The sequence below is a fragment of the Octopus sinensis genome, linkage group LG28 (genome assembly GCF_006345805.1).
Source record: "Octopus sinensis linkage group LG28, ASM634580v1, whole genome shotgun sequence".
Lineage (NCBI taxonomy): Eukaryota > Metazoa > Mollusca > Cephalopoda > Octopoda > Octopodidae > Octopus > Octopus sinensis.
Window position 1 is genome coordinate 1,284,934 of NC_043024.1, and position 15,169 is coordinate 1,300,102.

The 15,169-nt window shown below is 42.5% G+C and overlaps 1 protein-coding gene across 10 annotated transcripts in view; it reads left to right on the plus strand.

Annotated features, from left to right (window-relative positions):
* The window catches only part of LOC115225699 (RNA-binding motif, single-stranded-interacting protein 2), a 255,751-nt gene that overhangs the window by 220,304 nt on the left and 20,278 nt on the right, over window positions 1-15,169 (plus strand). For 9 of the 10 annotated variants that reach the window (XM_036514627.1, XM_029796614.2, XM_036514626.1 and 6 more), the window contains one exon: window positions 12,981-13,118. The exons of the other annotated variant lie outside the window; for it this stretch is intronic. In XM_036514627.1, the coding sequence (XP_036370520.1) occupies window positions 12,981-13,118 (138 nt within the window). The remainder of the gene's footprint in view (window positions 1-12,980; window positions 13,119-15,169) is intronic. 10 annotated transcript variants of the gene reach the window in all.

Sequence of the window (15,169 nt, forward strand, 5' to 3'; positions counted from 1 at the left end):
CATAGAAGCCAGGCTGAAACAGACTGGCCTTCGGAGCTCCTGTCAAACCATCCAGTCCATGCCAGCAGAGAAATCGGATGTTTAATGATGAGGAGGGGGAGATGACCGTATAAGGAAATATAGATCTCTGGTCTGTTGGTTTTCTCCTCCCCCTTGCTCACAGTGTATCTAGGATTATATTATCCAATGTTGCCTTCCCTGTTTAAAGATAATTATGTGTGAGTTGTAGGGGAATTTGGCTGCTATTTCCTGCAGCTTAAGTACCCAGATTGAGTGTACCTCGATGGCTTGTCTATCGGTAGGTTTGTCATGTGGGAGTGCCTCTTACTTCAGTAGTCAATCCATCTGTGCCCTTCACACTAGATCCATGCTTTTTGAACTGGGCCCTGTATAACCCTTGGGGTCCGTATAAGATTTTGTTGTGAAACTTAATAATATTTAATTATAAAAGCATAAATGGAATTTACAAACATCGGATGGCTTCCGAGGATCCGTCTGAGTAGAATGGGAATTAACTGTTCAGCATTCAAACTGGCCAGAACCGGTCAAAATATTCTACTTTGTTTATGTTCAGACTGGCCAGATCCAACATTTCACACCTACCCTACAATGTCATTCTAAAAAATAGACAATTACATCATTGAAATATATATATATATATATATATATTCTTTCATTTGTTTCAGTCATTTGACTGTGACCATGCTGGAGCACCCCTTGAGAGGTTTTAGTCAAACAAATCTACCTCACGACTTATTTCTAAGCCTAGTACTTATTCTGTCGGTCTCTTGCTGAACCGCTAAGTTACAGGGACATAAACACACCAACACTGGTTGTCAAGTGGCAATAGTGGGAGACACACACACATATAGATTTATACATACATACATACATACACACACACACGGTGGGCTTCTTTCAGTTTCCATCTACCAAATCCACTCACAAGGCTTTGGTCAGCCTTAGGCTATAGTAGAAGACACTTGCCCAAGGTACCATGCAGTGGGACTGAACCAGGAACTATGTGGTTGGGAAGCAAGCTTCTTACCACACAGTCACACGCTGAATCTTCCTCACATCTACATTAAGGGTACACAAGTGTCTGTGGAGTACTCAGCCACTTTCACGAGCAGGCTGTCCCTTTGGTCGGATCAACAGGAACCCTCATTGTCATAACCAATGGAGTGCCATTTTTTTTTTTTTTATTAGACCCAAGGGTCCGATTCCTTGGTGTGTCTGTGGCGTGTATATATCTTACCCCTGGACAAGAGGCCTATCACAGGGTTACTCCTTTTTGCCAGCTGAGTGGACTGGAACAACGTGAAATGAAGTGTTTTGCTCAAGAACACACTGCATCACTTGGTCCAGGAATCGAAACCACAATCTTACAACCAGGAGTCCAACACACCAAGCCAAGCCCCTCCACTTACTCTCACCAAAATACCAGTGGTGCATTGGTGTTTGATTCAGTCAACTAACTGTCTCACTCCCTACGATCTCAACTAAATAATCTCTCCACAATATTAACGAGCTTATCTCTCAGTACCTTCATTAAAACTAATTACCTCCGTTATTCATTTAAACTTCCGCCTGAATGTTTATTAACATTGTTAATAAACTTAACTGCAATAATAATTGCATGGCATTTCACGATTTCATTTCAGAGACGGGGGAAATAGGAATTGTTTTTCAACTAGGCTCAAAGTCGATAGTATTTTCCCCCTTTTTTTTTTCTTTTTTTCCTGGATGAGATGGAATGGTCAGTCACTATTAACCAAACCCCAGTATTTGATTGGTGCTGTACTGTATGGAACTCCCCAGAGGGAGGAAAATGCTCAAAACTGAAAGAACTGGGGGGAAAACACCACAGAACATTTTCGTCTGACACACTAACACTTCCGTCGAGCTGCCAGAACCGTTTAGCATTCCCCGTAAAATGCTTTGTGGTATTTTGTCTGCCGCTACGTTCTGAGTTCAAATTCCGCCGAGGTCAACTTTGCCTTTCATCCTTTCGGGGGTCGATTAAATAAGTACCAGTTACGCACTGGGGTCGATATAATCGACTTAATCCGTTTGTCTGTCCTTGTTTGTCCTCTCTGTGTTTAGCCCCATGTGGGTAGTAAAGAAATAGGTATTTCTTCTGTCTTTACATTCTGAGTTCAAATTCTGCTGAGGTCAACTTTGCCTTTCATCCTTTCGGGGTCGATTAAATAAGTACCAATTACACACTGGGGTCGATGTAATCGACTTAATCCGTTTGTCTGTCCTTTTTTGTCCCCTCTGTGTTTAGCCCCTTGTGGGTAGTAAAGAAATAGGTATACGTTCTGAGTTCAAATTTCACTATGGTCAGCTTTGCCTTTCATCCTTTCAGGGTCGATAAAATAAGTACCAGTAATGCACTGAGGTTGATGTAAACAACTAGCTCTCTTTCCCGAAATTTCAGGCAGAAAGGATTATTATTAATTATTATTATTATTATTATTATTATTATTATTATTATTATATTATTATTATTATTATTATTATTATTATTACTACTACTACTACTACTACTACTACTACAGAAGTCGCACAGTATACAATATCGTGAGGTCGTTGATTGAAGATATTGTGTCTGCTGCAGGTTTGTACTGTTTGTCAAGTCAGACAGACAGCACTTTACGCAATATGCCGCTCCAAATAATGCCGGCTTCTGCAACACATTATTATTATTATTATTATTATTATTATTATTATTATTAATTATTATTAAGGCTGCAACCTGGCAGAATTGTTAGCATGCCAGGCAAAATGCCTGGGGTACTTTGTTTGTCTTTTGCGTTCTGAGTTCAAATTCTGCCGAGGTCAACTTTGCCTTGGGTGAGAGGGGGGTCAATAAATTAAGTACCAGTTGAGCACGGGGGGGGGTCAGTGTACTCGACTCGTCCCCCTCCCACGAAATTTCAGCAGTTGTGCCTCTAGCAGAAAGGGTCGTTATTGTTCGAACTATATTTCAGCTGCTTTAAGAACTGTGTCGGGGGGAAGGCATGAAGGTCACGGCACGTCCTGTGTCTCTCTCTGATAGCCTCGTCTGGGGGGGGGGGGCTGCTTGGTTAGAACGGGGATGGGTTGGGTAAGTCGTGTAGGGGGGGGGACTTGTTATGTGGCAAATAAATTCTCAATTCTCTCCTCCTCCACACAACACTGCTGCCACCTTGTGGAAACCTGCTAAATGTCATAGCCTCCTCACCATAGCAACTTGACCAAAGAGCAATGTGTGTGTGTGTTGCCTTCTTAATGAGAGAGAGAGAGAGGGGAGGAGGGTGGCGAGGTGTGGTGTTGACATTCCTGTCATTCTGCCTGGCTTCTATCTGGGTTAGTAGGGCATCCACCGAAGTAGCTATATTTATTAGTATAGTGTTGCTGCTGTTGTTGCTGTGGCTGTTGCTGCTGCCGCCGCCGCTGCTGTTGCACGTATGATGATGGAGAGGAGAAAGCTGAGAACGGTTTTTTCTCCTCCCCCTCCTCCTCCTCCTCTTTGACCTCTCCGGCTCTGTCTGGACAGTGTGAGTCCCTTGTTGTTTAGCCTCCGGTTGACCCTGATTGTCCAGAGCTAGGATCAAAGGCATTCCGACCTCCTCCCTCGGCCATCCTTGTACTCTTTTACTCGGTTCAGTCATTTGACTGCGGCCATGCTGGAGCACTGCCTTTAGTCGAGCACATCGACTCTAAGACTTATTCTTTGTAAGTCCAGTACTTATTCTATCGGTCTGTTTTGTCGAACCGCTAAGTTACGGGGACGTAAACACACCAGCATCGGTTGTCAAGCAATGCTAGGGGGACAACCACAGACGTAAACATACACACACACACACACATATATACATATATATACATATATATATATATATATATATATATACACACATATATATATATATATATATATACATATATATATATATATATATATATATATATATATATATATACATATACATACATACATACATCGGGCTTCTTTCAGTTTCCGTGTACCAAATCCACTCACAAGGCATTGGTCGGCCCGGGGCTATAGTAGAAGACACTTGCCCAAGGTACCATGCAGTGGGACTGAACCCAGAACCATGTAGTTCGTAAGCAAGCTACTTACCACACAGCCACTCCTACGCCTTGTACTCTTTTAGAAGTACGTCTCGGACTCGGTGGACCCGCAGGCGTGGCTGTGTGGTTAAGAAGCTTACTTTTGCAACAACATGGTTTCTGGTTCAGTCCCATTGCATCCTCGGGCCGACCAAAGAGTGGACTTGGTAGGTGGAAACTCAGAGGAAACCCGTCGTGAGTGTGTATGGGGTATGTTGTAGTGTTTCCAGCCCACCTCCACCTGACAACCAATGTTAGTTTATTTATATCCTGTAACTTAGCAGTTCGACAATAGAAACCTATCGATTAAGTACTGGAATCGATGGCTGTGCCCCAGCATGGCCGCAGTCCAATGACTGAAACAAGAAAAAGATTTTTGAAAATAAATAAATAAATAAAAATGCCCCCACTTTTTCGTTTTCAAGATGTGATACTAGAACGGATTCTTTGGCTATGGTCACCTTAGGATGTAGAGTGGCATGTGCAATGCTTCTAGTAAGGTTTCTGGGATCTGGAAGGGGAAAAATTGCAACTAATTTTAGTTTCCTAATTTAAGACTATCAAAACCCGACGACCTTGTCCGGCTTTGACTTGGCACTTACATTCTTGAAGTTCTTAGCATGAATTCCTGCTTGTCAGTCAATGACCTCTCCTTCCAGACGAGCGGAGACAGGTGTTAATGAGTTTTATTATTATAGAATACCTGTAGGTGTTCTTTAATCTGGGTTTATTTCTGGTCGAGTAGCCGTAAGATCGAAGAAATTCCAGCTTTGACCATCCTGTCTTATATGTGTATATTTTGAGACAGCGTGGCCGTGGGGCAAGAAATTTGCTTCCCAACCACATGGTTCCGGGTTCAGTCTCCCTGCGTGTCGCTTTGAACTATAGCTCTTCTACTATGGCCCCCCAGATCGACCAAACCTTGTGAGTGGATTTGGTTGGCGGAAACTGAAAGAAGCTCGTCGTGTGTCTTTGTGTTTGAACCCCACTATTATTTGATAACCGCTGTTAGTTTGTTTACACCCCCGTAAATTATCTGTTCGGCGGTAAGGCTCGATAAAATAAGTGCCAGCCTCTAAAAAGAATAAAAACTGGTTTTGATTTGCACAAGGCCAGCAACTTTGACTGGAGAGAGAAGTCGGTTGCCCCAGTCCTTAGTATTCAGCTGGTATTTTATTTTATCGACCTGGAAAGGATGAAAGGCAAAGTCAACCTCAAAACATTTGAACTCAGAACATAAAACTGGAAAAAAAATGCAGCTGAACCGTTTGTCCGCTGTGTAACGATTCTGCCAGCTTGCCGTTTAATAATAATAACCCCTATTGTCCTGCTTTACTAGCCATTATTTGTTTTAAATTATTATTATAAATCAGCTCAGGTGTGGCTGTAAGAAGATTGCTTCACAATAAACATGGTTCCGGCCAGGTTTAGTCCCATTGCGTGGCACCTTGAGTAAGTGTCTTTCATTGCAACCTCTGGGCCGACCAAAGCATTGTGAGTGGATTTGGTAGATGGAAACTGAAAGAAGCCCGTCGTATATAAGTGCGTATGTGTTTATCCTTCGCTACCGATTGACAACCAGTGTTGGTGTGTTTATGTCTCCGTACATTAGCGGTTCAGCAAAAGACAGTACTGGGGTCGATTCATTCAACTAAAATTCAAGGCGTGCTCCAGCATGACCGCAGAAACAAGTAAAAGAATGAAGGAATATATGAGAGAGAGAGAAATAGATAGAGGGGTGTATAGTAAGGTTTGCGTGTCTGGATGGGTGTAATATTTATTTTATATTTTCTGCATCTCTTCCATTCATCAGCTGCCGTTAGTGTTGTTGCACTTAGTCCTTAGGTCAACCCTGACATCTTACCCCTCCCCTTACGACCCGCTTTTTTCAGATTTAGTTTATCTCTGCTACATTATCAAAAAAACATCGAACTATTTTTTTTCTTTCTTTTCCTTTCTTTTTATTTTGTTTTGTTTGAGAAGACTTTGTAGAATTTGTTTTGATCTCTTCCCACTTCCCTGTAAATTCTTGTTGTAGTTTGAAAAGGGCTACAAAGGGACTTTATTAAGGGCATTGGCTGGAATATTTTGGTTTGCAAGATTCTTTATGTGAGTTCGTGTGTTGAAGCATATTCTGTTGTGTCTGGGGAGAGTCGTTCTCTTTTTGTGCCTATTGAAAAGGTTGCAAGACGCAACGAAAATTTTAGGACAATAAAAATAAGAAGAAAAAAGTGGAAATTTTACCGGTGAGTGTGTTACATAATAAGGCACAAAAAGAGAATGATTCTCAACAGAATTGGCTGGAATGTTAGCGTAGTAGAATAGTCTGCAACGGATGTGGTTCTGCAGTTTTGAAAAACGATGTATGGGAGATAACTGTGTGGCACTGAACATCTTGTGGATCATCAACAGCTGACTGAGAGATTTTGTCTTGGGGAAAGGTGTTTATGGGCGATGATGGTTGTGTTGCACAGGCTGACCCCTCGATATAAATGAAGTTTAGTGTGAGAACTTCTTTGGGTGTGTGTGTGTGACTGAAGAAGACTTGGATGCCGAGACCCCCCTCCATTTGCTATGCACATATTATGTAGAGATATAAGCACAGTCGTGGCTGTGTGGTAAGAATCTTGCTTCGCAGCCTCATGGATCCGGGTTCGGCTGACCAAGGCCTTGTGACTGCATTTGGTAGATAGAAACTGAATGAAGCCTCTCATATATCAATCAATCAGTGTGTGTATCTTTGTGGCTGTTTGTTCCCCACCACCACTTGACAACCGCTGTTGGTTTGTTTATGTCCCCATGACATGTTGGTTCAGCAAAAGAGACCAATAAAATAGGTACTATGATTTGAAAGGGAAAAATGTCCTGGGGTCGGTTCGTCCCTCTAAATTTCTTGAAGGCAAAGCCCCAGCGTGGCTGCAGTTTAATGACTGAACCAAGTAAAAGATAAAAGACGTGTGTACGAGGTTTAGAGGGAGAACATCCTACTGTTGTTGTTGTTGTTATATCCCCGGTCGTCTTTGAGATTGAGCAGGCATACAGTGAAAGACGTTCCAGCTTTGGCCATCTCCACTTCATTTCATTGTTTTTAGAACTACATTACACTCACGAAGTGGTTGGCGTTAGGAAGGGCATCCAGCTGTAGAAACTCTGCCAGATCAGACTGGGCCTGGTGCAGCCTTCAGGCTTCCCAGACCCCAGTCGAAATGTCCAACCCATGCTAGCATGGAAAGCGGACGTTAAACGATGATGATGATGATTATCCAATGTGTCCTTTTTTTTTCCTCTTTTGTAATCATGCAAGGAGAGCTTTGAGAGAAACTTGGCTGCTATTTCTAGCGATTTGTGTGACCATGGAGGCAAGGTCCTTTCCTTGCAGAAATTTAAGATACTAGATAATATATTGCTTGGAGGAATTCTACTTTAAGCACCCTACATAACCCCTTGTAACTTTTTTATTTTGGGGAATTTTCAGAAAAGTTCTGCAAATTTGTCTTCTACACATGGGAATTCACACAACTATGGGGATAAAAACATTAAAAAAAATTTTTTTTTGGTTAATTTTACGAATTTTTCTTTCTAAATCACAGTTTAAATATTTGGCTTAAATCTCAGCAATGGACCATTAAATGCATTTGTGGGGAGAAAGATATAGGTGCAGGAGTGGCTGTGTGGTAAGTAGCTTGCTAACCAACCACATGGTTCCAGGTTCAGTCCCACTGCATGGCATCTTGGGCAAGTGTCTTCTGCTATAGCCCCAGGCCGACCAATGCCTTGTGAGTGGATTTGGTAGACGAAAACTGAAAGAAGCCTGTCATATATATATATATATATATGTGTGTGTTTGTCCCCCTAGCATTGCTTGACAACCGATGCTGGTGTGTTTACATCCCCGTCACTTAGCGGTTCGGCAAACGTGACCGATAGAATAAGTACTGGGCTTAAAAAGAATAAGTCCCAGGGTCGATTTGCTCGACTAAAGGCGGTGCTCCAGCATGGCCGCAGTCAAATGACTGAAACAAGTAAAAGAGAGTAAGAGTATGTCAGAGTGACAAACAAACATGGAGGCATGAAGTGGTCGTGAGATGTGCTAAAAATAACAGCTAAATATGCCTTAAATCACACACTGAAAATTGGATTTGGTGGGAGGGTTGCATGACTAAGAATTCCCATAAAGCCAGGGACTTTTCAGCACCCCTTTTTTTTTACATAGGCGTAGGGCACACATTGAAGGAGAAAGCAGTAAAGCTGGGACCATGTCAAGTTGCTCTGTGGCATCTCAACCGGTGTTTTACTGGAGAGAGAGAGAAGAAGGACTGGCTACAATCAGCAATGACAGCCTCGGTAGTTGCAGATTAGATAGCAGGATGTGTGTGTGAGTGTCATGTCAGGACTCCTCTGATATATACAGCTGATGTCAGTCCTCAGCTTGTCTTTTGTCCATTGTGAGTTGGCATTGTGGCAACAGAGAGAGGGACATCTTTTTAATGAAGTCTCCCTTCCACCATCACCCCCCCCCCCCCTCGCCTCACAGACTCCTCCGCATTCCTGGTAGACAAAGTGAATCAGAACCTGGTGAGATAAGATCTAAAGTAACAATGTGTGCCATTGTGTGGCTGAACAGGCAGAAGGTCATTGAGGTCACACGACCTTCAGACATTGGGAAGAATGCTGGGAGAGGGGGAGGGCAGTGCACTGTAACACACACACACACACACTTTGAGGCATTGAACTACTTCACATGTGACGTGCTAACAAATACAATGGCAATCCAGTTTAAGTGTTTTATTAATAGAGTGTGTGAGAGAGAGTGTGTGTGTGTGTGTGTGTCTTCTGCTGTAGCTGCAGGATGACTGAAGCCTTGTGAATTGATTTGGTTGATGGAAACTGAAAGAAGCCCCTGTTATGTGTCACGTGTGTGTGTGCTACTGTCTCTTTGCTGTGATATCGTCACACGGTGGTTCTAAACGAGTGTCGCTGCTATGCAATGCGCTTCATTTCCTGGGGCACAGAAGATGGCAAGTAAAGAGACGAGGGTCAGCAACTAGAAAGGTCCATCCGGTCATAGAGGAGCCACTTCAACGAAACCTTCTGTCTGACTCATCTAAACGGGGGAAAGGGGTCATTAAACTGATGATGATTATGTGATTGTGTGTGTATAAAAGGGCCTGTGCTGACGTCATGTAAAACTCAAGCATGTAGGAGCCATGTAAAAAGCACCGATGCCAGCAACATGTCAAAAAGCACCCATTATATGGCACCCTATAAAAGCACCCAGTACACTCTGTAGAGCGGTTGGCTTTTGGAAGGGCATCAGGTCATAGAAACCGTAGCAAAACATGGCTGGAGCCTGGTGCAGCCCTCTGGCTTGTCAGCATAGAAAACAGATGTTAATGATGATGATGATGATATACACACACTCACATGCACGTTTGCATGCCTGCACATATATAATGTGTGTGTGTGTATGACATTAAACTGGATTGAAATTTGGCTGCTCTTTTTAGCAGATCAAGCAGCCACACAGAGGCTTCCCAGTTGGCTTTGGTGACCTGTCTTTTGCGGAAGCCTTTTATTTCGTTATATTCCTCATACTCGTTTAATCATGAGATGTCTTATTCCTTTTACTTGTCTCAGTCATTAGGCTACGGCCATGCTGGAGCACCACCTCTGGACATCGATTTGATGCCAGTCCTTATTTTCATCTTTTGAACTGGGTACTTGTTCTGTCAGTCTCTTTCCACCAAACCATTCATTTACGGGGACGTAAACAAACCAACACCAGTTTTCAAGTCGTGGTGAGTGACTTTGGGCTTTCTTCCAGTTTCCATCTACCAAGTTCACTCACAAAGCTTTGGCAGGCCTGCTGAGGGCTTATAGCAGAACATACTTGCTGAAGGTGTCCCTGAGACTTGAACCCAATAAGCATTATTACATTTGACGGAGGGATCTGAAGGCTGAAAGGGTCAAACGTTTCCTTTCAGGCTAAAGTTTTTCTCCTGTAACCATTAAATCTGCTTAGTCATACACAACCACTCAGTCCGCTGGTGATGTCCATTAAGCCCCACCATTGAGGCTGGCTGCTTGCAGTTATTTTTACATTGAGTCACCATTCTGGTGGATTCCAGCAGCTGTTTCGTTGGGATAAAACAGATACGAAAATCGTGGGGTCAGTTTGATACTGTTTAGTTAACATACAGTTTTGAAGTGAAGCCCAGCCAAAGTAGCATCATCCTGGATGAAGATGTTGGCTTTCAGCCAGTTTAACAGCATCACAATTTGGTTTGAGCCTTGTAACCAGGTCTCTGAGCCAAGGATAACTTTCTTGCTTCTTCATCAAACTAAGCCAGTGGTTCTCAACCATTTTTTTTTTTTATCTGTGGACCCCTTTCATTATTATCTTATTTTGGTGGACCCCATTGCCATTCAGTGTTGACTTGACTTGTTTTGAGACAGCGTTCACCCGGGGTGGGTTGAGCTGGCTTCATTCACCCTCAATGCTGCATCCCTCACAAACGCCGACCAGGCCTGGCGATTTGAGGCTAACGACCGCGTGATCTCCAACCACTCCTTATTCCAGCGGCAAATGCCGTAGATATGGGGGCCTAGGTTGGGTTCCAGATCAGCCTTGACTGTCATCAGCCAGGTTTTTCGTTGTCCACCACATCGCTTTCGCCAACCCTGAAGGGGAGCTGGGGTAATTGCTTCGTAGATGAATTCTCCTGAATGCTAACGAGTTAAACGGTTCCTTTCAAGCTAAAGTTTTCCTCTTGTATGGGTTGGACGATTTGACTGGAGCTGGTAAACCAGGAGAGCTGTACCAGGCTCCAGCCTGTTTTGGCCTGTAGTGTATATATTTTGCCCTTTGACAGGACATGAGTCCATTGCAGGGTTGCTCATTTTTGCCAGCTGAGTGGCCTGGGGCAGTGTGAAAGGGAGTGTTTTGCTCAAGGACACAATGCATTGCTCAGTCCAGGAATCGAAACCACAATCTTATGATTATGAGTCCAACACCCTAACCACTAAGCCATGCGTCTGGGGGTATTTAGTAATGTAAGGAGTTGCACAGTAACCAAGGGGAGATAGAAGCAAGTTATTCACTGGTTGGGGTTAAAGGATGTTTTTTATCATAAAGGGTGACACAATCGTAAGGGCAAGAGGTAGACGTATCAGGTAAGCCTAGATAGGGATAGAATGAAGAATTTGAGTGCAGTGGAATGGAAGGTGCTGAGAAGCTGTAGAAACTGAATACGAAGAAAATGGTATGCTTGCAGATGGATGTTTGTAGCATGTTTGAGTTTTTTTTTGTTTTCTTCTTTATTATTTTTATACCATTCCATTGGATGGCTTTCTTTTTGATGAATATTGGCGGTGTGTACTTGCACAAGAACAAGAAGTTTTGCTTTTGCAACTTTGTCGCTTTAGATTGAGTTTCACTTTGTTACAGGCCCAGACTGACCAATAACTTGCGAGAGAATCTGGCAGGGCTTGTGTGTGTGTGTGTGTGTGTGTATATAAGAAGTTTGCTTTGGAACTATCACTTTAGTTTTACAAGCTTAGGTTTAACATGTGAGTGAATTTGGTAGACTTGTGTGTGTGGCTAAGCAATGTGCTATGCAACCATGTCACATTATGTGCAGTTTCATTCCATTATTGCTCCAGATTGGCCAGTACCTTGTGAGTAGATTTGACAGGTGTGTGTGTGTGCACAGCTGTTGTGTTTGTCTTTCACCATTTGACAACCAGTGTTTGTTGGTTTATGTCTCCATAACTTAGCAGTTCAGCAAAAAGGAAATGACTGATAGAATAAGCACCAAATTTTAAAATAAGGGCCAGGTTCAATTTGGTCAATGAAACCCTTTGAGACAGGGGCCCTGTATGGTTGCAATCGAATGACTGAAACAAGTGAAGAGATGTATGTAAATGCCAAAAGAGATACAAGCAAAACTCTTGAATTTTGTAGAAGGTCAGCAATTGACCCTGAGTAAAGTATTTTCTGTCCCTAGAGAGGGACCACCATAGTGTTTTGGGTAGGGTGAGGTCTGACAGTTGTAGGAAACTTTTAGTATTAACCTTTAGCATGCTTAGGTGCATCATGGTGCAGTACAAGTTTTCTCCCCTGTACCTGCAGGCACATTGTGTTGTAATTGAGAGGGGAGAAAACTCTTACAGTGACATGATGCATCTATGTCATGCTAAAGGTTAATGTGTTGTCTACAAGTAAGGATGCTGTTATTAATGGAAGTCTGTTTGCCTTGAGTGTGTCAGGTGTGTTGTTTAATGAAACTAAGGTAACTTGTCGCTCCCCATTAAATGTTTACAAGGTCTTACTGTAAGTAGGGATAATCTTTGGTCTTGACATATATCCCTTTTTTCAGGAATCTGAAACCAGTCAGTCATTTTCTAGTCACCCATTCCCACCCCCCATTGCCCCCTGCCCTGTCCTATGTTTTAAAAAAGGTTGCCCATTCAATGCAGCTGGTTTGTCCACCATCTGGTTACGTCTGTTGACACTGATGGCATTTTCTGTCTGCAGCCATCCACCCCCAATTGCTCCCCATCTAGTGCAAAAAAAAAATAATAATAATAAATTAAGATAAATAAATTGTGTTTATTAGCAACAACCCAACCTGCAGTCATGTTATTGTAAGAATTGATGTTGAAGTTGATGATGTCGATGATGATGATGACACACTGCAAGTTAATCCTCCACCCCCTTCTCTCCTCTCCTTGTTCCTATTTCTGTGTGGATTTTGTCCTGAGAAAAGAACCCATGTCTTTATGGAAGGCCTAGAGAAGTGGTGAGCAGAGAAACTGGTCTCATTCAGTTGGTTGATAAGGGACTTGAATTTTGACAGGTCATACGAAAGAGGGAACCGAGGATCCGGGAACCGTTTCCGACAAGGGATCATGGTATGCAGAAGCAAAGAGGGACCACTATGTTTGGATCAGAAGCTGAGAGCAGCCACATGCGAAAGATGACATCTTTTGGAGGGGTGAGTGACACTAGCAGAAAGAAAGCGCGAGTGACGAACCGCTGTCAGAGAGCTTCTTTGAACAGCATCCCTGGTGATGTATAGAGAGAGAGGCTGAAAGTTTATGATTATTGCTCCTCCTCCTCCACTGTGAGAGGCTGGCAGGACACTTGATCAACAACTGTGACTGTCCTCGTGAAACGGTCAGCAGAGATCTGCAGTGATTGGATACCAGTAATTATGTTCATAGGTGATGAGAAGGCTTTCAGCACGACTTGTACTTTCAAGTCTGTGACGCCGCTGAGTTTAATTAAACTCAGAATTCGGCACAGGTGAGGTTAGAGGCATGGGTGAGGTGTAATTAAACTCAGATTATCTGCAGGAAGAGATTAAAATCTGGTTTGAGAGGAGCATCAGGGTTCTAATCACAGTGTCGGCTTCGTCCCGGCACCTTATTTCAACCCGGTGCATTTAAGCAGGTCTGATTATGTCTGCACCTGGTGTAATACAGAAACCCATAATAAATCTCTATGAGGCCCATGAGCCAATTCCTTGTGTGGTTGACCAGTTTGGCACCTCCGATTACCCTGCAGTAAAGAAATCAATTTACTTAATTTTAGAGGAATTTCTCTATAAATCTCATGTATGTATTGTCATTTGTTTGGATTAGATATCTTACTCCCCCCTCCCCCGTTCCCCCTCTCTCTGTCTCTCCCTCTTACACCTCTCTCTATCACACAGTCTACCTTCAGTGTTATTTCTAGTTTTAGGTTCGTTAAGCAAGTCAAAGGATTCGTCTACCTGAGATAGGAACGGCAAAAGTCCATTGCATTTTGTCTTTTTCTAGCTGAAGAAAGAAAGAATTGAACCAACGACTTCAAGCCAATGAAACACTCTGCAACACCACAATGCTTCCACTACCTAAAAATATACATATATATGAGTATGTGTGTGTGTGTGTGTGTGTATATACATATAAACATATGCACACATGCATACATACATGTATGTATATATATGTGTATATATATATATATATACATACATGCATATATACCACCTGTAATATCAGTTTATAGTTAGATGAATGTACTCAGCTTTTGACAAATGAATCTGTTGCCTTGGACAAGGATATTATGGAATGGCTGTCAAGATGTGAAACCCTAACCTCTTGGTTGGCTGTTCTCTGTTCTACTGACTTAGACAATCTAACTGGAAAACAAAACTGTTACCTCTCTCATTTCATAGTGGTATAACTTGGCACAAGAAAGGATATCCAGATATGACCACATGTGTTATCTTACATCATTCAAAATATACACAACACATTTCAAATGTAATTACAACTCACAACTCCGTAGCAATGTTCATAGAGTTTTGTTAAACACATTATTTCTTGTCATAAACAAATGGAAATATTTATATGTATGTTACACAGATAACTGAATTAATGGATTGTTCTACATAAACACCTGAAGTTCCAGATTTTGGATAAAGGTTCCATCTGCCTATATGGGATCCCTTTTAAGTCCAAAGTGACCATCCAACAACTCAGATTCACGGAAACACTTGTTTGTTCTCTACTGACTCTACATATTATTTTCAAATTTTGGCCCAAGGCCAGCAATTTCAGGGGAGTGGAGCAAGTCTCTTGCATCAACCCCAGTGCATAACTGGTACTCATTCTATTGACCCTGAAACGATGGAAGGCAAAGTCAACCTCGGCAGAATTTGAACTCAGAACTTGCAGATGTATGAACTGCTTAGCAGCATTTTACCCAGCATGCTGATGACTCTGCCAGCGAACCACCTTTACTGACTCTTGATATCGAATACCATGCAGTTGGTGTAGCCACCATGACTCTCAGACTTCACAGACAATGTGGAAAACTAAAAGAAAGCAACCTGGAGCATTGGATGTAATTGTTTGAGGTGTGAGAGAGGAAAAGAGAGACTGCAACAGCCCAAGCTACAGCAGGAAACACATTGAATGGATAAGGCAATGATCGAATGGCATCCAAGTTTGAAGCTAACCATGAAAGAAGATCCAGTACCCTATGTCTGATGGTACA